General features: G+C 37.0%; 4 protein-coding genes and 1 pseudogene across 8 annotated transcripts; 3 read left to right on the top strand and 2 right to left on the bottom strand.

The window, feature by feature from the left end:
* Window positions 1-7,205: 7,205 nt before the first annotated feature.
* On the bottom strand, window positions 7,206-9,313 carry LOC143894917 (uncharacterized). The gene has a single exon (XM_077401598.1). The coding sequence runs from the start codon at window positions 8,008-8,010 to the stop codon at window positions 7,294-7,296; it is 717 nt and encodes a 238-aa protein (XP_077257724.1). The 5' UTR covers window positions 8,011-9,313; the 3' UTR covers window positions 7,206-7,293.
* A 612-nt stretch (window positions 9,314-9,925) lies between these two features.
* On the bottom strand, window positions 9,926-12,819 carry LOC143894908 (uncharacterized). The gene is made up of 9 exons (XM_077401588.1): window positions 12,523-12,819; window positions 12,042-12,220; window positions 11,746-11,922; window positions 11,491-11,650; window positions 11,204-11,415; window positions 10,902-10,985; window positions 10,657-10,782; window positions 10,259-10,490; window positions 9,926-10,164 (listed from the first exon to the last, which is right to left on the bottom strand). The coding sequence occupies exons 1-9, from the start codon at window positions 12,809-12,811 to the stop codon at window positions 10,019-10,021; spliced, it is 1,605 nt and encodes a 534-aa protein (XP_077257714.1). The 5' UTR covers window positions 12,812-12,819; the 3' UTR covers window positions 9,926-10,018.
* A 424-nt stretch (window positions 12,820-13,243) lies between these two features.
* Window positions 13,244-19,615, top strand: LOC143894907 (uncharacterized). Of its 5 annotated transcripts, none has more exons than XM_077401583.1 (6): window positions 13,244-13,376; window positions 13,531-17,185; window positions 17,269-17,324; window positions 17,455-17,805; window positions 17,884-17,989; window positions 18,096-18,848. In XM_077401583.1, the coding sequence occupies exons 1-2, from the start codon at window positions 13,263-13,265 to the stop codon at window positions 16,063-16,065; spliced, it is 2,649 nt and encodes an 882-aa protein (XP_077257709.1). In that variant the 5' UTR covers window positions 13,244-13,262; the 3' UTR covers window positions 16,066-17,185; window positions 17,269-17,324; window positions 17,455-17,805; window positions 17,884-17,989; window positions 18,096-18,848. The 5 variants fall into 5 exon arrangements, with proteins under 5 accessions (XP_077257709.1, XP_077257711.1, XP_077257710.1 ...); XM_077401585.1 differs by having other exon boundaries at window positions 18,101-18,848; XM_077401584.1 differs by having other exon boundaries at window positions 17,460-17,805.
* Window positions 19,616-20,821: 1,206 nt separating this feature from the next.
* LOC143894909 (uncharacterized) lies at window positions 20,822-22,536 on the top strand. The gene has a single exon (XM_077401589.1). It carries the CDS (start codon window positions 20,830-20,832, stop codon window positions 21,958-21,960), a length of 1,131 nt encoding a protein of 376 aa, XP_077257715.1. The 5' UTR covers window positions 20,822-20,829; the 3' UTR covers window positions 21,961-22,536.
* Window positions 21,974-23,732, top strand: LOC143894918 (uncharacterized; annotated as a pseudogene).
* The last annotated feature ends 581 nt before the right edge of the window (window positions 23,733-24,313 follow it).

The raw sequence follows: 24,313 nt of genomic DNA on the forward strand, positions 1-24,313 counted from the left end.
CAATTTTAATGATTAAAGCAGATTTAATCCGATTCACATAGCTACTTTCCCCAATTTTATCAATTGATATAAATAAAAAGTGCCGTTGGAATTATTTACATATTTTAAGAAATTTAAAAAGAAAACCAATTTTTTTAATTTTTTTTTGAATTTTTTAAAATATGTAAATAATTCCAATAACACTTTTTATTTATATCAATTGATTTAACAATGTTCCAAGTACATCTGGGAATTTTTTCAAGCTAATCGCACTCGTTAATTTAAAATGGTGGACGATCAAAGTGTGTATGTAGGGTCAGATTGACCCAGAGTGTTCTCCGTGAATGAAAAAACAGGTGTTTTCTCAAAGGGTTAAATAAATACTGCACATTGTAATAAATTTGTAGTACAAAGAATGGAATTATAATAAAGTAGTAAATAATCCGGTTTATATATCCGGAATTCACGGATTTTATCAGTTTGAATCGGTCAGTCAATCCGTTTAAATCATTATAATTTCGTGATTTCAGGGTTCACGAAATCATAATAACAATTTAAACGATTGACTAAGACTGATTCAAACCGATAAAAAACGAGTGCAATTACATCCTTGAGTACGAATCCGTTTCAATCGTTTCCAATCGGTTTAATCGTTATATAACTAATCATGGAGTTACTGACCAGTTCACTCAAAAAGAGTGAATATTCGCTCCAATAGAGTAAATTTATTCACTCTAAGGTAAAAAGAGTAGAGTTTCACTCTAATTTTTAAAGTGAAGTCATTAGAGTAAAGTTGTCACTCCAAACTTCACTGAACTTGAAGTGAAATGGCCTTCTTTCTTCCCGCTTTCCGCGTGTTTAGTTGTTCCCGTGTAGAAATTTGTTAGAGATGGCCTTACATAACATAAGGCCCCGATTATTTACGAATATATTTACGAACACAAAATTTCATAATGATCCAGCACTGGTTTTTGACATTCACCCGACATTAAACAATTCTATTATATTATATATCCAATTCAATTTATTACTCTTTTTAAACTGAATTTGTTTTTTAAGATAATTTTTAAAAAATTATATATTTGCGCTGGGGTTGTGATATATGTAGACTATATATAACGTTTACATCAAATTAAGAAGTAGTCTACCACATAAGGCAGTTGGCTCACGATGCAGAGGTCCCGAGTTTGAATCCCACCAAGGTAAGTGTTTTTCAAATACGAGAAAATATTTATAATCATAGACTGCATCTTAAGAAACAAATTTAGTTAAAAAATAGTAATAAAATTTTAAAATAAATTAATTTTTTTTATCATAACGAATTAAACCGATAAGAACCGATTGAAATTACATCTTTGAATACCTATCCGTTCTAATCGTTTTTAATCAGTGTAATTGTTATAAAATCATAACAATTCAAATCGATAGAATCCGATTAAAATTACATCCTTGAATACCAATCCGTTTTAATTGTTTTCAGTCGGTGTAATCGTTATAAATCCGTGATTTCCGGATCAAGAATCCAGATTCATGCGGATTCAAAATTTTTAATCGGATTCAATCGGTCATTTTTAGCAGGGTACCCAACCCTGTTGTACACAATTATTTTTTAAGTATTAAGTTCTGCGATACCTTGGAAAATTTTATTTTGTTGTTTTGCGATACCTTCGGAAATTTAATTTTGTTAATTTAATATAATCTTCTATAATTTGTATTTTATGTATTCTTTATGTTTATCAATAAATGCATTTATATTTTACACAATTGTATGTATAAGAGTGCGTTCCGTTTCGTGCATGATGCGCATAATGCATAATTTATCCTTGTTGTTCACTAAATATTAAACAAAGATAAGTGATGCATTATGCGCATCATGCGTGAAACGGAATGCACTTTAAATTAACTGTAAAAACACAACTAAGCGATTTTCACTCCTGTGTGCAACTTCAAACTCGGCGATTCACGAACGCTCACGACGGCTCCCGATGACGCCCGAAGTGCCCGCTGCGACTAACATGGCGGCCGTTCATATTGCTTCACAAAATTCGGCCTATTCACTATCCAGTTATATATGGATCAGTGCTTGCGACAGATTTTCTGTCTGATATATGTAGTTCAACCTTTAAGGTTTAACTCATTCTTTGTCTCTTTCTAACGTCCCCCTTAGAAAAAGACGAAGAGTGAGTTAATCTAAGGTTAAAAGTTAACTGACACTTGTGAAACTGAGCTTAAGGGCCACTTCGACTAAACTCCGATTAACTTAATCGTTGATTAGAAATGAAAATGACCAATCGCATTTGCTCATTAAGATTGACAAATGCGGTTGCTCCAATGGACTAATCAACGATTAAGTTAATCGGAGTTTGGTCAAAATGGCCCTAAATAACTATACTGAAATGTTTAATGTCTGTTCTTTTTAGCTGAATTTCTCGCACGGTTTACATTCTTTCTTTTTTTTTCATGTTGGAGAGAGAAGGAGAAATGATGAATTGTGCAAGTTCAGCTAAAAAGAACAGATCTATAGATATTCAATATAGCTATTCAAAGCTATATTTGTTCTACATTAGACGGAAAGTCTGTCGCAAACAGACGCAACGTCCGTCGCGACAGCCAAACATCTCTCGTTATTTACTTTCGACATTTATGCGGGGTTTACAATGCGAGTCGTAAGACGTGAGTTGTAAGAAATTAACCAATCACAATCAATTATTCTCTTAAAATTTGATTGTGATTGGTCAATTTCTTACGACTCATGACTTACGACTCTACCCCGCATTAAGGTTGGACTAAATGCTGGGTCTACAATGCGAGTTGCAAAGTCGTGAGTCGCAAAAATTGACCAATCACAGTCAATTATTTTCCTCAAATTCGATTGTGATTGGTCAATTCTTGCGACTCACGACTTTGCGACTCGCATTGTAGACCCCGCATTATTAGACCCCTCATAATGTGTGCACGACGAGAATTAACAATGTTCTTTTCGTTTTAAAACAATATTAACGTTTGATATAAATACGACAAGAATAGAATAATCAGACTATTTAGAAAATAGCACGATTTTTAAGATGTTTTTAACATTTTCCGCCAAAATCTTTTCTGCGCACGTATCTTTGTTTTACATTTATTGCCTAAATTAAAAAAAAAATAGTAATTCCTATTTGGACAAAATACATAGTTTAGCATAATCGCAGAATGAGACCGCTAAACCAATGAGCATCCAGTATAAAGTCGCCATATTAATTTACATAAGATGTTCATTGGTCCAGTTGTCTTATACTATGCTTATGCAACCTATGCAATTTTGTGTGCGATGGCCTTTAAAGCGTCGTCTACAATGGCAGCAGGAGTATACAGTAAGACGTAAGCAGTAAGTTATTGAGTAATGGGATTTTTGCAATTCAAGAATAATCGACTGTGGTTGGTCAATAGCTTACTGTTTATGTCTTACTGCATACTCCTGCTGCCGTTGTAGACGACGCTTAATGCAGGGTCTACAATGGGAGTCGCAAAGTCGTGAGTCGCAAGAATTGACCAATCACAGTCGATTATTCTCCTCAAATTCAATTGTGATTGGTCTATTTCCTACGACTCACGACCCACGACTCGCATTGTAGACCCCGCATAAAGCGGGGAGCACACACTTCTACACAACGCATAATGCGTAAGCATAAAAAAAATTGATTGGTCCATACATATGTGCATAAGGAAATAGACCAATCAATTTTCTTATGCTTATGTATTATGCGTAATGCAAAAATCTGTGTTCCCCGCTTAAAGTCAATCCAGACAAACTTGCGTAGCGCATAAACATAAGCATAAGTAAATTGATTGTCCCATATACATGTGCATGAGGAAATAGACCAATCATTTTTCTTACGCATTATGCGTTATGCAAAAATCTGTGTTCCCCACTTTACACACGAAAGATTTTTTATTAAAACCCTCTCTTGCCCGAATAAGGGCCTTGGCACATAGAAAAACTTAAGCAGTAAAACTTAAGCAGTAAGAAATCAACAGTATGGATTCGCTACCGCTTAGGGCCGTGCTTAAGTTCTTGACTGTGATTGGCTGATTTGCTTACTGCTTGGGTTTTACTGCTTAAGTTTTTCTATGTGCCAAGGCCTTAAGATAATATCCGTTATACAAAATGGTGGAATCTTGCCACGTTCTCTTATTGGTCAGTAGAAATGCGCAGTAGCACACCTTGTTACTTAGGCTGAGTTTCCACTGAACGCGTCACGCGTCGCGTCGTCTGTCGTTAACCAATCTAAGGCTGAGGCTGAGTTTCCACTGAGCGCGTCACGCGTCGCGTCGTCACAAGTTAACCAATCAAAACATCCCATTTTATTACATTCTTGTGACGGGATCAAAATGGGATGTTTTGATTGGTTCAACTCAGACGACGCGACGCGTGACGCGCTCAGTGGAAACTCAGCCTAACATTTTGTCACAAATAATGTAATAAAATAAGATGTTTTGATTGATTGCAATGGATGATGCGACGCGTGACGCGCTTTGTTTAGTCTAATGTAGTATAAAGTGCAGACCTGTTATTTCATATTTATCAAATGTCGAAAATAAATAGCAAAAACCGTTTTGTTTTAAAATAACGTAAATATTTTGAGTGTATCATGGGATAACGTGGTTAGATTATTTAAAAACACGGCCGAGTAATAGGAGATCAAATGGTAGGTTAGGTTTTTGTCAACTATTATTTTACTCAAATATTTTCTTTATATTTATTTCTTTAATATCCTAATGCAAACACACACACACACACAAGATAATAAATTACTAAAAATATAAGTAAAAAGACACTAAGTGAGAGTAGTAAGTGTGTGTTCGAAAATAAGTTTAGTTACTGCCAGTAAATCCAGTGCAGTTGGCAGCAGTGAAATTTACTGGTGCCGCGTTTCGTTTCTTCCATCAGTAAAACCAGTAAAACCAAGTGATCTCAAGTGATCCTAAAGATAATTTTAAAAAATTATGTGTGTTTAATTAATTGGTTCTTTGGTTATATTAGGCTAAGAATAAAAAGTGATCAGCAGCAGAGAGCAGAGAGAGAGCAATAATTATGGATAAATATATTTTACTCGACAATGTTATATAAGTAATTGTTATATTTCTGTCACTTGTTTCGACATTATTATTACTTAGACTTACCTGTATCTGGAGTGTCTGAAATATTTTCAGAGTCAGAAGTAGAAAGTATATTTTCGTCATTAACAGTGTCATTAAGAACCGCAGCATTTGTTATGTTTGAGTAACTAGGTGTACTGTTATCATTTGCCATTACATTTACAGGTGAAGCAGAACCAGCAGAACTATGTGTACTTTTAGAATTAAGTGCCTTTTTTGCTTTTTCTAACAATGTAGTAGCAAATAACATGTCTGTATAAAAAATGGTAACATACATATAAGTAGATAATCATCGCAAAAACCTTTATTTTTTGTAACATCTAAAATGTTATATTAATATAAATGAATGCTATTATGTAAAATATGGATTATTATAATAAACTTATACCTTTATGAGCACGATTATACATTTCTCTTCTTACTTTTACAACATATTGTGTATTTGTTGCTTCATCGAGTAATTTTAAATCAAGTAATTCTTGGTTATTGTTGCATTCATGTAGAGGCATATTTTCAGATTGCACAGATCTCTTCATTTCTTTTTGTAGCGCCAAAAAACCGATTAAACATACAATTTTTTACGAACAGATTATCTTTAAGATTTAGGATCACTTGGGATTGCTTTGGATTACTTCAGCTATGTTTTGCTGGTTTTATTGATGGGAGAAACGAAACGCGGCACCAGTAAATTTCACTGCTGCCAACTGCACTGGATTTACTGGCAGTAACTGAACTTATTTTCGAACACACTATAAGTGGGTAGGTATGGGGCGTCAAAACAAACCCCCTCCACCGACCCCTCCGGCGCCAGGGGCGTGGCCAGACGGTCTGCCCACGTGACCTCGGAGCTCTCTGATTGGCTGCCGTGTGAGGGGTGGGGGTAAAATGGAGCGATTTGATTGGATACCCCATACCTACCCAGCGTTCTGATTGGATACCCCATACCTACCCAGCGTCTGATTGGTCCTCCCCTCCGTGAGGTGGTTAGTGACTAGTGACTTTTTGGGGGGGACTGCACGTGGTGGAAAACTACGAGTCAAAAATGGCGGATTTAAATAGAGCGTTTTGATTGGATACCCCATACCTACCCAGCGTCTGATTGGTTCTCCCGCCTAAGGTATCTAGTGCCTAGTGACTTTTTTGGGACTGCACGTGGTGGACGACTACGAAACAAATGTTGGATTCAAAATAGTAACTAAATGGTGCGTTTTGATTGGATACCCCATACCTACCCAGCGTCTGATTGGCTCTCCCGCCTAAAGTGTCCAGCGTCTTTTTGGGCCTGCACGTGGCGGACGACGCTGAAGTCACGCGGTAAAATAGCGGAAGAGCCGGCCAGCGCCATTTTGGTGGGAGCACGTGGTAGACGACGCTAAGCTCGAAAAAGGATATGATGCTAAGATGCCGAAAACGGAAAGTGGAATTTTTAAGAGCGTTTTGCCTCGAAGGGAGGGGGAAACAGGAACGGACAGGTTCGCTTTGTGACGTAACGCAATCCAACGCTTTTTTGTATTGAAGGATTTTTATAATTTATGTCGGTGTTTTTTTAGAACTTGGGTCTGGACAAAAACGACCAGGCTTGTATCGAGACGTGACGCAACCCAACCTTTTTTTGTAACAAAGAGTTTTTATGATTTATGACGGGGTTCTTTTTAGGACTTGGGTCTAGACAAAGAGTTTTTGAAATAAACAAATACGCTTGGTTTCTAAAATTTGCTCATGTATTACTTATTTCCTGCGGAAACAAGGTTGTAAAACAGGAACGGACAGGTTCGCTTTACGACGTGATGCAACTATTTCGTTTTAAATAAAAGTTTTTATTATTGAACGCATTCGAAAAATTTACGATTTAGAAACTTTGACCAATCCTGAAAAAATAAGAGAAAAATAAATTTGTTGCGGAGAACGTGAGGATTGAAGAAAAATAGAAAAATGTAGAAGTTACAAAAAAATGTTTATTACTACAAATTCTTCTTCATAGGAAAAAATACATTTTTTTCGCTTATAAAGTAAGGCTGTAGATAAATTGTTAAACAATAATGTTATAAAATTTACAATCCGCGATTCGACAAAATTATACGACAGATTTCGGTAAAGCGCAGCAAACAAAGTTCTACCATTACTATATTAAAATACGTATCGAGGAAAGTTAAATCGGTTATTTGCGTTTGTACATTAAGTTCGATGTTGAAGTAATTTCCTCAGAGTTAATTTCACAATATCCTTATCTATATAACCTTTAGGAAGATTTAACTCTATTTCCTTAATAAGATGACGCGCGCAATTGTTAACATTATCGGCCACTGATTTTAAATGTAATAAATGTGCATCGATACATTTCGCAATATTTTTCAGCCCGAGAAATGTAGGCTTCTGCATCACAATTGCCACAGCATATGTTTTTCGTTTCTTCGTCGGTGGACAATTTTCCTCGCCTGTTCGTTGATTCGTCCTGGCAGAAGTATCTTCCTCGTTTTCTTTGTACGCCAGCAATATGGATCTTGCTCCGTAGGCCGAAGTAAAATTGACGGAGATATTGTTAATGGAGATAAAATTCGGCTTCAATTTGCTTTCTCCATTTAAATATTCGCTCACGAGTCCCATGTTCTCTTGAAACTGCTGCCACGATTTCTCGTCGAAATAATCGCCGTCCGCACAGTTGCCGGTTAATTTGACCATCGGCACGAAAACTCCCTCGGATGTTGCTTGCAAACCCACGTGAATTCTCTTCGTATGGGAGCTGTTGAGTCCATATGTTGTCGATAGCAGCATATGTAATTGCTCGTTTCTTCCCTCGAAGTTACGTCCCTTATCGGGAATCCCTTTATCAGGAATATCGCGAGTGAACATCCGCTTTTCAGAATTATTAGCGTCTTCTGTGTGACTAGCCATTGTTCTTATTTCTTCGTAATATCGGCTGACACACACACACACACTAATCGAAAAGTCAGATGAGAGAGATATACTTTTTCACTGGCGAACTTGTCGCTTCGAACGTTGGGACTCGAATGATTCTGGCTTCGTAACGTTAATCAAAACTTTAATTTTGTTTGTAACGTTCTAGAAAAATTAGTGTGCGCGCGCAGATAAAAAATTAGAAAACTTTAGATTTTTCTAGACTTTTTTAGATTTTTTAGTTTTAACTATAAATTCTGAAATATAAGTAGTTTATGGAAAGTTAAGAGAATTTGTTAATAAAGTAAACGGTTAAAGATTTTATACGAAAAGCGTAATGGTTACAAAATTTTTAAATTTTAAATAAAAATATTTCTAAAAAATAAAGGAACAACAAAAATCTATTCGAGCTCTTTTTATCTTTTAAATCATTTAATAAAGAATTCTTTGTATGTCCCTAGATAAAATAATATAATTTTGTGAACAATAGACGGAAAAGGGTTTATAACATAGGATAACCTTTCTCCAAAAACTTTTTCTTCCGCCGGAAAGGGAGGGTAGAGAGAAAGTGAGCGGGAAAGATTCGAAGTTGTTAACCAGGACCTTAGACAATTTTTGTCACGCCATTATTCTAGATTGGCTTTTTACACTGAAAGCAATAAATCAATAAATTTCTCAGTTGCGATAATAAAGCCGTCTAGTTACATGTTGGAATAAAGCATTACTAGAAAGTTTTAATAAGGAATTCTTTGTAAGGCCTTAAATAAAAGAATATGGTTTTGTGAACAAGACGGAAAAAGGTTTATGGCAAAAAAAAATAACTTTTTTCCGAAAACCTTTCACCCTTCTGCCGGCAATGGAGAGTGGGAAGAAAATGGGCGGAAAAGCCTCGAATTTGGTAACCAATGGGATAGCTAGAAAATTTTTGTCACGCCATTATTCTAGAAGTTTTTGAAAATATTTTCAACTATAAATAGTCTGTAATACTATATCTGAGTGTTAGTCTTTACTTGTCCGGTTGTACTGGAGTCGTCTTGCAACGCTCTTATAGTTAATCAGACAAGTGAAGTGTCGCAAAAATGTTTCTCCGCGCAATTTTAATCGATTTTTTTAAAGTGAGTTGCAATTTAAGCAATCGCTTAAATGAGCAACGTAAGTTTATAAAAGCAGTGACAAACGACGAAGAGGCGAATTACCGTCTTTTCTTACGTTTCGCGGATGGGTGCTCCAGTACCCTGTTATCCATTATGGATGAACTGAGTTACTGTAAGAAAAATCAAAGATTGGTGAACATCATTTCCAACATTTTATCTTTGCGTGAGGGTTTTGATCACGAAGAAGAAGACGCAGGAAGAGGGCATATTGCGAAATTTATGCGTTGTAACGGCGGAATAGGTAAGTGTTAGAAATAAAAATTGCACCTTAAAATGTTAATATAACGGAGTTTATCATTAAAATTTAAATTAATTTAATAGTAGAGAACCGTATTGCCGCTGTCCAACCGGTCCGACGAGGACAGAGACGTCGAGCGGAAGAAAACATTGCTGAGGAGGCAGTACCACCCTTATAGAAATGTAATACTGCGAATCATTGGGGAAAATACTGTGATTAAGTACTGGCAGTATTTCAGTAATTTTTTGGCTAGTACTTCGTCCAAATCACTGATAGAAGTACTTGATAAAATCACTAGTATTGATAAAATACTGAGAATTATAGATAAATACTAGCTACAGTAATTAATTACTGGCAGCTGCCAGTAATTAATTACTGTAGCTAGTATTTATCTATAATTCTCAGTATTTCATCAATATTAATAATTATATATATATATATATAATTATTAATATTTTATTAATATAGTTAGCTTAGCTAAATAATTCATAATTTATATTAATTATAGGTTTAGGTGAAAAATGAAATCTGTAATTTCAATTAATCTTTTAATTACGTAAGAAAGACATTTATTTAGTGTAGTAGTTTACTACATTACTGTTTTACATTACGGTTATGAGGTCGCTGTCTTTTGCTGTTTCATTAATTGACTTTTCCGTTTAGTTGCTTCATTGTTAAGTTTGCTTTTTATAGCAGTTTTAATTTTATTAAGTTGTGCTTTGTCATCCTCGTTTACTTTAAATTCATGCTTCACATATTCTGAAAGAGAGAGTTTTTGCACGTTAATTATATATTGAGTATACTTAAAGGTAAAACTGAAAAAAATTCATTATTTTAATTAAGAATAAGTTACCGATGAGAGCATCCCTAACAGCAGGATCCAACTGTTTCTTCTCTATTGGTGCCAAATCACATTTATTCTTATGAAAATTGCTTGTTTCGCCTGTCATGCTACATGTCCCCATTTCTTCCTTAGTGAAAACAATTCCCATGAGAGTAGTTACAAAGTATGAAACTCCCTTAGATTTTTCAATCCTTACGACTTTTCTTTTATCAATTATTCGTCCACCAATATTTAATTCATCCTAAAAACATAAACGGTGAAAAATATCAATAAAAATTTATACTTAAATTTTCAAGCAAATCAAATTTTAGTCATAATTTATATATAGTTCATAATTTATTTCAAAAATTATGTAAGACATTTAACTGTATATTATATGTACTATATAATGTAATTAGGTTTTTTACTTCTTTCGTAAGTACTGCTTCTTCAACTTTCGTAGTTATTGGGTCGTTATTTTCACGATCTTGATGATGATCCTCTTGTCTGTCAGGTTGTCCATCCGTTGCATCAGGTTGTGTCAGTGTTGCAGTCTAATTATTAAAAATAATTAAAATGTATTTAGTTTATTTACTATTATTTATTTAAATATTTCTAATTGTTATTTTATAGCTATTTGTAAAAAGAAAGATTAATCTTTAGTTATACAAACTTGATCATTCTCTTCGGGTTGAACATTATTGTGATCATCACTTGTATAATCATTTGTTACTGTATAAGTTGATGGTGAAGAATGCTGCAAAATAAAGTATAAGGAATAAAATTTTGTAAGGACGGTGTGCAGAGTAATTAAATTATTTTTACTTTTTTCTACAATTAAGTTAATCACATCTTGCGCAAACATTGAAATATATAAGTAAGCAGGAATCGGATTATCTTATTTATTAATACGCTTACAATTAACCATACAAATGTTTTCATAACTTATTAGTAAAAAAGCAGTAAACAACTTACAGCTGTTTTTGTGACATTCGTAGTTGGTACTGATAATGCATCCTTCTTACTGCTTTTTCTCATCTCGCTCTTACTGCTATTTGTTTTGTCATTGCTGCAATGATGATAATCATGGTATTTGTCTGGCATACCTAATGGTGGTAAAGACTTCTTTTGTAGACGATCAAGATTTTTTAGTATATTTGAGGAGAGCTGATTAATTTTCTCTAAATCTGTAAACGAAAATTATATCAGTGATATTATTGTGAGCGTAGCAAGTGTTCGCTTTTCAAAAGAAACGCACTTACCTTCATTTACACATCGAAGTGTTCTTAATCGGGCATTATCAAGTCGCAGCTTTTTATTCTCTTCCTCCAAAATAAGTACTTTGTAGTTTAATTGTTGTTTTGACAACTTGTGAAACTGGTACTTATTATCGCTGTCTTCATCACTATCAATAATTTCAGCCTGTAATGTAATAACAGAACTGTTGTCATAAAATGTGATAAATAATCTAATTAATGATTAAAATTTTATATTAAAAAATTTATTGATCTACTGACCACATTTTCTTTTTCCTGAATAACGTTCTCAATTTGTGATAGGACTGTGGTATTCATATTTTGTTTATTATCTCTTTTAGTGCTTCTGCTGCTGGCCATCTTACTCTTTTGGGGAGCTGATGGTCCTGAAGTTGACTGACTAATTTTATTGTTTAATTTTATTTTACTATATTTAAACTAAAAAAAGAAAAACTAAATAAGAAAACGCTGCATCTAATAAATGTACACATTTCATCGATTTTATTTTATAAATTGAGATCAAATGTAAAAATGTAGAAATATTTTTTATATATAACCTTTTCATTCTTGTCGCTATTTTGCTCATCCTCATCTGAATTAGTGTCAGAGTTATTGCTATCGCTTTTATTATCTTCATTAACGTTTTTCTTTACAAAAGCATGTCTCTGCTTGCGATCTACATTTGCCACACCAAATTTCTCGATATTCTTTGCTTGATGACACATTTCTGTCCATTCTATAAAATTTTAAACAAAGTAATAAGAGTATCGTATGAGCTGTATATTATAAAGTGATGAGAATGTGAATAAAACGGGAATAAGAGTGAGTGAGATAATGTGAATAGCGAGTGAGATTTTATTTAAGCTTGTCCGAGAATTGAGAAAAAATCACCTTGTGATGTTATAATCATGCTTTTTCATATTTTGATTTTTACAAAGATAATTGACAAATCTTTAGTTAATTAAAACTTAACCTCTTAACTTTAAAAGTTTGGTTGTTATTTTATTGTGTAAAATAAGTAGAAAAAAGTATACCTACCTCCAAAAGAAATTATCTTTACTGGTAAATCCTGCCACTTGTCTTGGTCCTCCTTCCGATTCTTTAATTTCCTTTCCATAGATTTTGCACACACAATATCTATTTCAAGTGGCCAATGAATAATTACTTCCTTATTAATAATATCTTCCTTATTAATATTTTTATCCTTAAGCCAGGCTTGAAAGCCGACTTGAATCGGCTTTTTTCGTTCGTTTCGAAATTGAACAAGCAAACATTGTGAGTCGTTCAATTTCAGATTTTTGTAAGACTGGATCTCTTCGCAGGACATTGTATAATCGCCACTATAAACTTATAAAGGAATAGACTCCCGCGCACTAGTGCTACGATTTCGAGCCCGGGCACACTCGTTTTCCCTCTTCACATACGCACACAGAGACGCTCTATCTATTCATGTGACGACTGCGCCACACGAATAGACAGAGCGGCTTTGTATACTAAGTGGAGGGGGGAAACCGCGCTCGAAAAATCGCGCGGGCATGGCGCGATTGGGGCGCATTCCCTCGTAAAGTGCAATAAGTGCATGCAGTACATGTACTTGATTGTGCGCGGTTGCTTGGCAACGGAAGGAATGAGACCAAGCTTTTGTAGAAAAATAAACACTTAACCTATAGTTTGCGTTCCGATACATCATTCTGCGCTATTTACATATTGATATTTACATCTTGACAGCGTGTGTATAGAAATATTATTTTTCTGAAGGCATTGTGTTTTTCTATAAAATGCCACGAGGTCCTTATAGACAATACCTGCAAGATATAAATATTCCTATACCTGCAACAACTCTTCGGCGACGACTGCAGAATGTACAAAATGCTGATGCACTGCAAAATGACGTAAGTTAGGCTCTATAGTACTTATATTTAAATATTATCTTAGTATATATATATTTGACCATCAAACATATTAAATGGTATAAAAATAAAAGAAATAAGCTCTTAGATATGCAAAGTATTTGTAACTAATAATATGGGTTATTGCTCCAAACAGGCAGAACAGTATGATGGACTGGCAATAAGTGAGAGCGATGATGAATATTCACCAATGGAATTAGCAGATGATTCAGCTGTTGTTGGTATACAAGATAATCAAGATTTCCCCTCAACTTCGTCAGCAGATAATAACCTAAGTGATTCGTTACCTAGTTTAAGCAGTGATGCCGAGACGCAGCATTTTTCTGATGCTGCATCAAACAATAGTAATGAAAATTCCATCCATACAGATAGCTCTGACAGTGACTGTGAATATCAAGATAGTATTTGTGAAGAGAATATTTACGTAGACGAACAAAATGAACCAAATCTTGAAAGACTTACGTTATATGAGGGATGTCAGTTAACATTAGAGGAAAGCAAGCTACTAATTATGAGTTTTGCATTGCGTTTTGATTTATCAGATAAAGCTTTTGAACACCTAATCCAATTAATTGACTGCCACTTGCCAACTAACCGTCACGGTTCCCTGTTTTTGTTTCTCAAAGATTTACCTGAACCACCAATTGTTAACACTCATTTTTATTGTCATGTTAACAAATGTAAAAGACTGATTAAATTTGCTCAGAATAATGTTATGGAATGTGAGTGTGGTGCAGTATGTACAAAAGCCAATTTAAAACAGGCAGGATGTTACTTTTTGTACATACCTTTAAAAAAACAGTTAATTAAACTTTTAAATAATAACTTTATAAAAAAGCAATTAAGATGGACTGATGAGAACCATAAAGATGTCATTAATGGTGCTGTTTATAAAAAGTTACTTGAAAATGGTACAATATCAAGGGGGGATATCACTTTACAATGGAACACTGATGGTGTTCAACTCCATAAGTCATCGCAAATTGAATTATGGCCAATTCAAGTTTGTATTAATGAGTTGCCATTTAGAATTCGAAAAGACAATGTTTTGTTATGTGGTTTATGGTATGGTACTGGGAAACTAAATATGAACACTTTTCTTCAGCCTTTTGTCGAAGAGCTTAATATTTTACATACCGAAGGCATTGAGGTTTTTACTGCCAATCCTGTTACAATAAGAGTACATACATTATTGTCGTCTGTTGATTCTATGGCGAGGCCTTTGTTACAAAATATAAAAACTTTCAGAGGTAATCAAGGATGTGCATTTTGCCTCCATTCAGGTGAAGAGTATTCGGTTGGACGTGGCAGAACAAGATTGTATCGAGGTGATATAGGAATAAAGAGAAATCTTCAACAACATAGAAATGACAGTTTACAAGTTATGAGAAATGGTCGTGTTCTTAATGGAATCAAAGGTCCATCAGTCTTATTGCTATTAAAGGAATTTAACATAATAAAATATTTTGTACCAGAATATATGCACAGTGTATTATTAGGAGTAGTAAAAACTATGGTATCATGGTGGATGGATGGCAAAAATAAAGATAGATCTTTTTACATTGGTAATGATACAAAAATTAAAGAAATTGATACATTATTGCTTTCTATAAAACCACCTAGTGAAATAACGAGAACTCCGCGATCTTTATTTGACAGGAAACTGTGGAAAGCTTCTGAATGGAAAAATTTTCTTCTTTATTATTCCTTTATTTGCCTTCAAAGTGTTAATATGCCTAAAAAATACTTAGATCATTGGTTTTTATTAGTATATAGTATTAACATATTTCTTCAAGAACAATTTTCTGAGATCGAGTTTATAAAAGCTACGAAAGCTCTTAGAAAATTTGTTCTTTCGATTGAAAAAATATATGGAACACCTGAACTTATGAAATATAATTTCCATTTGCTTCTTCATATCCCCAAAAGTGTGAAAAATTTTGGAGGTTTATGGGCTATGTCTGCTTTTCCTTACGAACATTATAATGGCGTGCTGTCAAAAATGTTTAGGAATTCTCACTCAGTTCCTTTACAGATTTGTAAAAATTATCTTAGAATGCAAAGTCTTCAGGAAATGGCATCAAATGAATTTCAGAACAATAACTGTTCAGACATTGCAAGAAATTTGTTTAAAAAATTATTCATACAAAAAAGTTTGCGGCATTGTTTAAAGTATGGAGATTCTACACGGCTGCTAGGTATTCCAGATATGTACACTCTTACATTACGTGAAAAAACTGTGGTTGAAGCTTTAGTTGGAGAAGAGATACTCAATTTAAACATACGGACATTCAAACGCTTTATACATAACAATATTTTGTATCATGTAAAAGGATATGAACGTATGATCAAAAGGTCAAATAATATCGTTCAACTACAAGATAAAGAATTCTTGTCTCTCACTCATATAATGATTGTCAACACTGCTCTTTCAAATAAGCAACTTTGTGTTCTTTTAGGATTAAAATTACATTGTACCGGTGAATCTTTAAGCAGAGATATAGAAACTGGTCTTACATCTAACTTAATTTTTAGCATAGTTGAGCAGACAGATTCATGTGTAGCTATTGTTCCAGAAATGTTATTTAAAAAGTGCGTTATAACACCCCATCCAAATGATAGACGAAAATTCTGTTGTTTTCCTCTGGTAAATTCACTTGAAACAGATTGAATTGTTTGTTAATAAAAAAAGCCAATATTTTAACTCCGTGATTTATCTTTTATGTTTTTATTTTCTTAAAAAGACATTTTAATCATTAGTAAAGATATGTTTGCGAATATATTATTGTCATAAGTATTTCTCTTTTTGGTATAGATTAATATATAGGTTAATATTAAGAATTAATGCTAGAAATATTAAGCAGCATTATATGTAATAAATTTACTTTATATTTTAGTATTACCTACTTTGTATTTTATATATTTACTTTTTATTTTGATAATGTAAATTTTTATTAAGAGACAATAACGAAGTTTTGTATAACAAGTGCACGTGTTATTATTCTTCATTGATTATGCACCTATCCATAATATCATTAAACATATGTACATTATTTACTCTTCCTTACTTAAATCACAGTTAAAATAATGTTTATATACTTTATATTTAAACCCATTTCATCGCATATATGTCATAGTTTTCATTGCTAGAGAAAATCCTCAAATTTTTTAAATATTTTTGAAAGCAATACTTATGCTTTGAGCCTCAAAAAGGAAATAATATTTCGGAAAATACACACAGGAAGTTTCAACAATAATTGAAGCACTCAATTTTGAATATTGAAATACTATTGGATATTGAAATACTAATGTTAATGCTTTACCTTAGTAATTAAATTCTTATCAGTGCTTTGTATAAATACTTTATTACTGATGCAGTATTATACGTCAATATTTCAATACTAATGTTAAATATTAGCAGTATTTAATCACTGAAATCTTTAATATATTTGATCACTGATGCAGTATTATACCTCAATATTTCAATACTAATGTTAAATATTAGCAGTATTTAATCACTAAAATCTTCAATATTGAAGTACTTGTAATCACTACAAGCCCAGTAATTGAATCACAAGAAATTACTGTACATCAGTAATTTAAGTACTCAAAATAAGTAATTAATCACTAACTCACTAGTGATACATTTCTATAAGGGCAGCACGTAAGTTAGAAATAATAAAATAATTAATTATTAAAAAAAATATTATAAATATTAAATTTTATAGGAAGAGCTAGAATTGAGGCACCACCACCCGCAGACAACATCTCCGTCATCGATTTATCTTCCGGTAAGAAACTATAATAATAACGCGTAAAAGCTAACACTTGCAATATTTGTATAATAAAACAAATATAATTTATACTGTTTTAGATGACGATGAAGAAGAAGAGGAGGTGGAAGAAGAAGAAGCAGTTCAAGAAGCAGAGGTGAGAATTGTGGGCTCACTCGATTCGGTTATATTTATTACGCCGCGTGGTAAATTTTTAAAAAATAAGTTAAGATAAAAATTTAGCAGCGAATAAAAGAAATAACAAAATGTTACATTTTACCTGGAAGGGAAGTAGAAGAAGAAGAAGAAGAACAAGGATCGGAATCTGATGATGATGTTTCGACGGTCGATGGGGTGATCGACCGAATATTGATGGAAGACGACGACGACAACGACGAGGAGGAAGAGGAAGAGGAAGAGGAAGAAGCAGAACATGAACAAGAACAAGAAGTTCGAAACGCAGAAGTGATGAACGAGGCGGAGGAGGAGGAAGAGGAGGAAGAGGGGGAGGAGAGATAATATCGATAATATTGACCAAGATATTATTAGTGAAACCGATGACGATGACAACGACGACGATGACGACGACGACGACGACGACGACGACGACGAGAGATACGCACCCAGAAATTATGAAGGTAATAATATTTGTCTATTATAATTTTAATTCCGTAATTTTTTTTGTTTTAATCACGCAAGTAATTATTTCTGATTAGATGTTTCTTACTCGCCGGTTCGATCCTTGTCTCCGGAAAATTAGTAAGAGACAAACATAAAAAAAAAAAGAACGTCGACCTACGCCAGTGATAAAAGCAACTAAAGGTGAGTTACCTTAGTATGCTCTATCGCGGTCGTGAAAAAAATTTTAACTCTTTAAATGTAATATAAATCGATATTATACGATACTAAGTTTTTTTTTATTTTTTAGTACAGTCGGGTGGAGGTGGTGCGGATCGTCCTACCGCTGCTGTTGTTCCGAACACTGACAATGATGATGATGATACGCAAACGCAGAGTGCTAGCGAGGAGGAGGAGGAGGAGGAGGAAGGGGGGAATACTGTTGCTGCCGACGCTGACGGATCTCAATCGCAGAGAGACGATGAGGTGGAGGAGGAGGAAAATACCCCCGTGGAGAGGGAGCAAGAGGAACATCAGGAGCACGCACGTCAGCAGGATCACCATCAGCAGCAGCAGCAGCAGCAACAACATTACCAGGTCGGACAATTTAATTATATAGATTTAGTGGCAGAAAACGCGCGACAATTTAGAAATTTCCGAATACTCGGTAGGGAGGCTAGTTTTAGAGTACGTCCGATACCCGAAAGCGAGGATACCGTGCGTTGGTTAGAAAACGCGTTCCGCGAGATTCACGCGTACGCGTTACGTTCGACTGGTCCGGGAGATTACGTCGGCTTATCGTTCGAGTCGGCGGAACTAACGCACGGTCCGGCGGGGCTATCGTTTCGCCCAGCACGAGATTTAACACCCGAGAATATATGGGATCTCGTAAGTTCGATCGCGCAAAGCAACGTTTTCAACGTTGCGATGCCGGTAGGTCGTGGGGATGCGATAAACAGGATAACAGCCATCACTAAGCGCTCAATTTTAGATCTCGGTAATCGTGATAATTTGTGCCTACCTCGTTCCTTCGTGTTGGTACGAATTTATCGCGAGCGCGGAAATCTACGTACGGGAGTGTTGCACGACAGGTGGAATACCGTAAGATGCCGGACTTCCGCGCTTCAGCGTGAATTAGCGTTGGAGCTGGTGAGGAACGCCGGTGTTACGATACCCGAAGACGGGTGCGGAATTCCGGAGATTACACGTTTTCAACATTTTCTTGCGAATGAAAGTATAGCAATAATCGTATATAATTCCAACAATTTTGGTAGAGGCGAGAATCCTTTGTACGACGGTGCCGAATTACTCGCCTCGTTAGAACGCGAGCCTACGTGCCGTTTAAATATCATGTTTTACGAGCGTTCGCACCATTACAATCCGATTTTAAATTTGAATGTCGCCGCCGGTACTCAAAAAGAATTTTGCGTGTCGTGCAACACTGCGTATCGTAAAGACAGAGGACATCGCTGTTCGAAAAAATGTCCGCACTGTTACGCTACACCTTCGTGCGAGAATCCCGAAGTAGAAATTGTCAAGTGCGCGGCGTGTAATCGTGCGTTTTTCGGAAACTCGTGTTTCGAACGTCATCTCGCGCAAAAATCTTACGACGGTAAATCGCTCGCGAGCGTCTGCAGTTCCGTGAAGATTTGCGATAATTGCGGGCGATTCGTCAAGAGAGGTTTGCGACACGAATGCGGCGTTTCGTATTGCAAGACGTATTGTTCGTTGCAGTCCGCTAATCATTTATGTTTTATGCGGCCTCTTCGACGTAGTGCCGACGTAAACGACGAGAGGCATCGCATGGAAACAAAAATGACGGGGTGAATGCAACGAACAAGCGTGATAGCAAAAAAGAACGCGTCGCATTCGTGTTCTATGATTTTGAAACGCGTCAAGACGAGACGCTCGAAGGTACGGACAACGTCAAAGTTCACGTACCGACTCTTTGCGTCGCGCAACAGATTTGCGAAGCGTGCGCCGCGATAGACGACATGTCGGAGCGATGCCGTTGGTGTGGAGTGCGCGAGTTTGTATTTCAGCGCGATCCTGTAAAAGAGTTCGTCGATTTTGTAACGCAAACGACAAAATGTAAAAAAAAAATTATTTGCATCGCGCATAATGCGAAAGCGTTCGATGCGCAACTTATTCTAAAGTATTTAGTCGAAAATACGGAAAAGACTGAAGAGCCACAAGTAATTTTAAACGGAACAAAAATTGTCGGGATGACGGTTGGACATACAAAATTTATCGATAACTTAAATTATATGCCTATGAAATTATCCGAATTACCTAAAGCTTTCGGGCTGCGGGATACATTGGATAAAGGTATTTTTCCACATTTGTTTAACACCCGCGAAAATCAAGATTATATCGGTCCGATACCCGACACACGATATTTTTCTCCCAAACAAATGAAACCGAAAGAACGCGAACACTTTCTTTCGTGGCACGCGGAGATGACGCGTAACAACTTTATTTTTAATTTTCAAAGTGAAATTATTAAATATTGTCGTAACGACGTGGATATTCTTCGACGCGTGTGCATGGCTTTAAGAAAAATTTTTTTGGAATGCGGGAACGTGTGTCCGTTCGAAGAATGCACGACTATCGCTTCCACGTGTATGAGAGTTTTTCGCAAAAACTTTATGCGCAAGGAGGAAATAGGAATTATTCTGGCGGGAGGATACAGATTCGCCGATAATCACTCGCGTAAAGCTCTACAGTGGCTGGTGTGGATGGAGCACGAGCTCGGACATCCCATAATTCACGCAGGGCGAGGGCGCGAGCATAAAATCGACGGCACGCGCGTTGACGGATATTACGAGACGCCGACTAATGACGACGACGACGACGACAACGAGACGCGACGTTACGTACTACAATTTCACGGTTGCTTTTGGCACGGATGTCCCACATGTTTTCAAGTGAATCGCGATAGAAAGCCTTCGACCGCGAATCGCGAGGATACGATCGACGCGCGCTACGAACGAACACTCGCGATGACATGTCGTCTCTGAAGGAGGGGGTACCTCGTGACGGAGATGTGGGAGTGCGATTTCGACCGTGAGTTGCGAGAAAATCAGGCGATAAAAGATTATGTAGAAAATCACCCATTATTGAAACACGCACTTCTCGATCTTCGCGACGCATTTTACGGAGGACGCACGGGAAACATCGTCACCCGACGCGAAATTCGGGGTACGGAAAAAATACGTTACGTGGACGTATGTTCTCTGTATCTCTACGTATTGAAAACCGGTGCTTTTCCGATCGGTCACCCCGATATTTTTATCGGTAAAGAATGCCGAGCGATAATCGGAACTGCACCAAATTATAATTTTGATTTGATCGAAGGACTCATTCGATGCCGAGTACTTCCACCGCGCGATTTTTTTCACCCGGTACTCCCATATCGCGTACGCGGAAAATTATTGTTCGCGTTATGTCGTAGCTGTTGTGAAACGTTCTCGCAGGCCGCGTGCACTCACGATAACCCCGCCGATCGTGAATTCAAGGGTACTTGGGTATCCGTCAAATTGCGCAAAGCCGTCGAGAAGGGATATCGCGTGACAAATGTGAGCGAAATATGGCAATATAAAGTTGCGCGATATGACCCCGGTACTCGGCAGGGTGGTTTGTTCGCCGAATACATAAATACATTTTTGAAATTAAAACAAGAAGCTAGTGGGTGGCCGAGCGATTGTCATGACGACGAGGCAAAAGAACGATACCTGCGAGAATACGCGGAAACCGAGGGTGTTGTTCTCGATAAGGACAACATCGTGCGGAATCCTGGCCTGCGCTCGTTCGCGAAACTCTGTTTAAATTCTTTCTGGGGAAAATTTGGTCAGCGAACCAATCTGCCTCAGACCGAAGTCGTGAAATCTTGTTTGCGTTTCATGACTTTGCTCACGAGTCCCGAGCACGAGATAATCGACATATTACCCGTCAACGACGAGGTAATATATGCTTCGAGGCGGCTACGAGAAGATGCCGTCGTGGCTTCTCCATTGACAAATGTCGTGATCGCGGCGTACACGACGGCACAAGCGCGCTTAAAATTATACGAATATTTAGAAGCATTAGATAGACGCGTTTTATACTACGATACCGACTCTTGTATAATATGTAAGTACAGGCGATCCGAACGAGTACGAACCGCGTACCGGTAACTTCCTCGGCGACATGACGGACGAACTCGAGAGCTACGGCAACGGCAGCTATATCGAGAAGTTCGTGTCGGGCGGGCCGAAATTCTACGCTTATATTGTTCGTACACCGGACGGACGTACTGTAGAGTCGTGTAAAGTAAAAGGTATTACTTTAAATTATAGGAATTCTATAGCTGTAAATTTCAATAGTATTGAAAACTTAATAATACAAAGAGAGAGAGAGGGTAGAGAAGAGGAAGAGGGAGGAACGTCGTCGGCGGCGGGGACGGTGATAAATCTACGTTTTAGTGCAATTCGCCGCACCGCGTTTCATGAAATTGTAACTCGCGAAGAAACGAAAACGTACGCACCGGTATTGGTAAAACGTTTCTTCTTTATTTTTAAGTTAGGCTAACACGTTTTCTGCCACTTTAGCGTAACAAAAAAAAATGTTCTTGTATTATATTGTAAATAATTTTTTAATTTTGTAAAAATAGTTGTAAGTGCGCAAAAGGATTTTTGTACATATGTAACTAAAAAAATATAATGTAGTAATATGTAAATATATTCTGTGTGTGTGATTAAATATAAAATTTCTTGAAATTTGTGATTTTTTTCCTCAGAAAATCTCTGAAAAAATAAATTATTTTCACTTTTAAAACGTAAATAGTTGCTGTATCATATATATATTCGTCCCCTTCCTTTCCCTCCGCGCTTATTTTTTCTCTCTCACTTCTCCGCTCGGAGCATCGCGTACAAGCTCGTCGATCGCGATGCTCTCGCTGCGGAATCGTAATAAGCTAAGACGGGTGAATAAGCTTATGTCCACCGCGGCGCGCGAATCAGCTGATCAACGTCCGCGGTGATGTTCGCTCGCGCGAGCGTTTGCGGAGGTACGCTGGTGCGCGCGTTCGGGCCGCCGCCGCCGCCGCCGTTGATTACCTTATCCCCTCCCCTCCCCCCGTTCCTCTCCTCCTCAAATTATTCTTTTTGAAGTCACGCGCGGAATTCGAGTCAATCATTTCGCAAAATAGACGTGCGCTGAAAACATCCCTGGACGTCGATCGTGTGCGGACCCACCGGCTGCGGGAAGACGATCTTCGTGAAAACCTTTCTCCGACAACTATTTCACATGTCCGACGTGCGTTTCGAGAGAGTTTTGTTTTATTACGCCGAGTGGCAGGAGGCTTATCGTCAATTACAATACGACGCGCGCGAGGAAGCAGCGGTGAAGAAAAATATAATTGAATTTCGCGAGGGATTGCCACGTCCGGAAGATTATTCCGCCGATCTGCTTTCCCCTAAATTGGTGATAATCGACGAACTTATGAGAGAATCGTCATCGAGCGACGCGATCGTAGATCTCTTTACCAAAGGCAGTCATCATAAGAATCTCAGCGTAATTTTTATCTCACAAAATCTTTTTCATCAGGGACGCGGGCAACGCGATATATCGCTCAATGCAAATTACATCGTGGTTTTCAAAAATCCTCGCGATCGTGCGCAAATTTGTCATTTAGCGCGTCAAGTCTTTTCCAACGATCCAAAGTTTCTAGAAGAGGCGTACTACGACGCCACGTCGAGACCGCACGGGTATCTACTGCTCGATTTGAAACAATTGACTCCGGACGAATATCGATTTCGAACGTGTATCTTTCCCGACGATACGGCACATTTCGTCTACGTACCGCGTAGATCATTTTCCAACGGCTACGTATAAAAGACGCGCACTAACGCTCACGCTGGTCAGTCGTGTAATTTTCTCGCGATGGAAAAGAAAGAAAATAACGCAAAATCAGACGAAGCGACGAAAAACGCCAGACGCTCGATCGGAAAGAAAAATACCTGTCTTCTCGAGGCGTTGCTGTATTTGAACAAAAATCAACGCGCGACCTTCTTACGGACCGCTGACGATAAATTAATACGGTGTATCAGCGAATGCGTTTTCAACACGCGACATTACGCGGGCTATTCGGCAACGGATAATCTGACGCGCGCCGCTAAACCGAATTTCTCCCGTAACGAAGTCACGCGTTGGCTCGAAACGCAAGACGCTTACACGTTGCATCGTCCATCGCGCAAAAAATTTCCACGGTTGCATTACAACGTGTCGAATATCGACGATCTGTGGGAGGCCGATTTGATCGAGCTCCGAAATCTCAAAAGTTACAACGACGGATATTCGTATGTTCTGGTGATTATAGACGTGCTTAGTAAATATGTCTGGGTAGAACCGCTACGAGACAAAACGAGTGAGCACGTGACGACGGCTTTCCAGCGCGTGCTCTCGAAAAGCGACGGGCGCGTACCGGTATACTTACAAACGGATAAAGGTAAAGAATTTATCGGACGTCCGTTGCAAAAGTTTCTGGAA

The sequence above is a fragment of the Temnothorax americanus genome, unplaced genomic scaffold (assembly GCF_048541705.1).
Source record: "Temnothorax americanus isolate GAGA-0224 unplaced genomic scaffold, ASM4854170v1 Scaffold148, whole genome shotgun sequence".
NCBI lineage: Eukaryota > Metazoa > Arthropoda > Insecta > Hymenoptera > Formicidae > Temnothorax > Temnothorax americanus.

Coding starts and splice junctions, on each gene's coding strand:
- LOC143894908 (XM_077401588.1), bottom strand. CDS start 12,811: ATGTCCTGCGAAGAGATCCAGTCTTACAAAAATCTGAAATTGAACGAC. Junction 12,221..12,522: donor AAAGATAATTTCTTTTGGAG/GTAGGTATACTT, acceptor AAAATTTTATAG/AATGGACAGAAATGTGTCAT. Junction 10,165..10,258: donor TGTTAGGGATGCTCTCATCG/GTAACTTATTCT, acceptor TCTCTCTTTCAG/AATATGTGAAGCATGAATTT.
- LOC143894907 (XM_077401583.1), top strand. CDS start 13,263: ATGCCACGAGGTCCTTATAGACAATACCTGCAAGATATAAATATTCCT. Junction 13,377..13,530: donor CTGATGCACTGCAAAATGAC/GTAAGTTAGGCT, acceptor TGCTCCAAACAG/GCAGAACAGTATGATGGACT.
- LOC143894917 (XM_077401598.1), bottom strand. CDS start 8,010: ATGGCTAGTCACACAGAAGACGCTAATAATTCTGAAAAGCGGATGTTC.
- LOC143894909 (XM_077401589.1), top strand. CDS start 20,830: ATGTGGGAGTGCGATTTCGACCGTGAGTTGCGAGAAAATCAGGCGATA.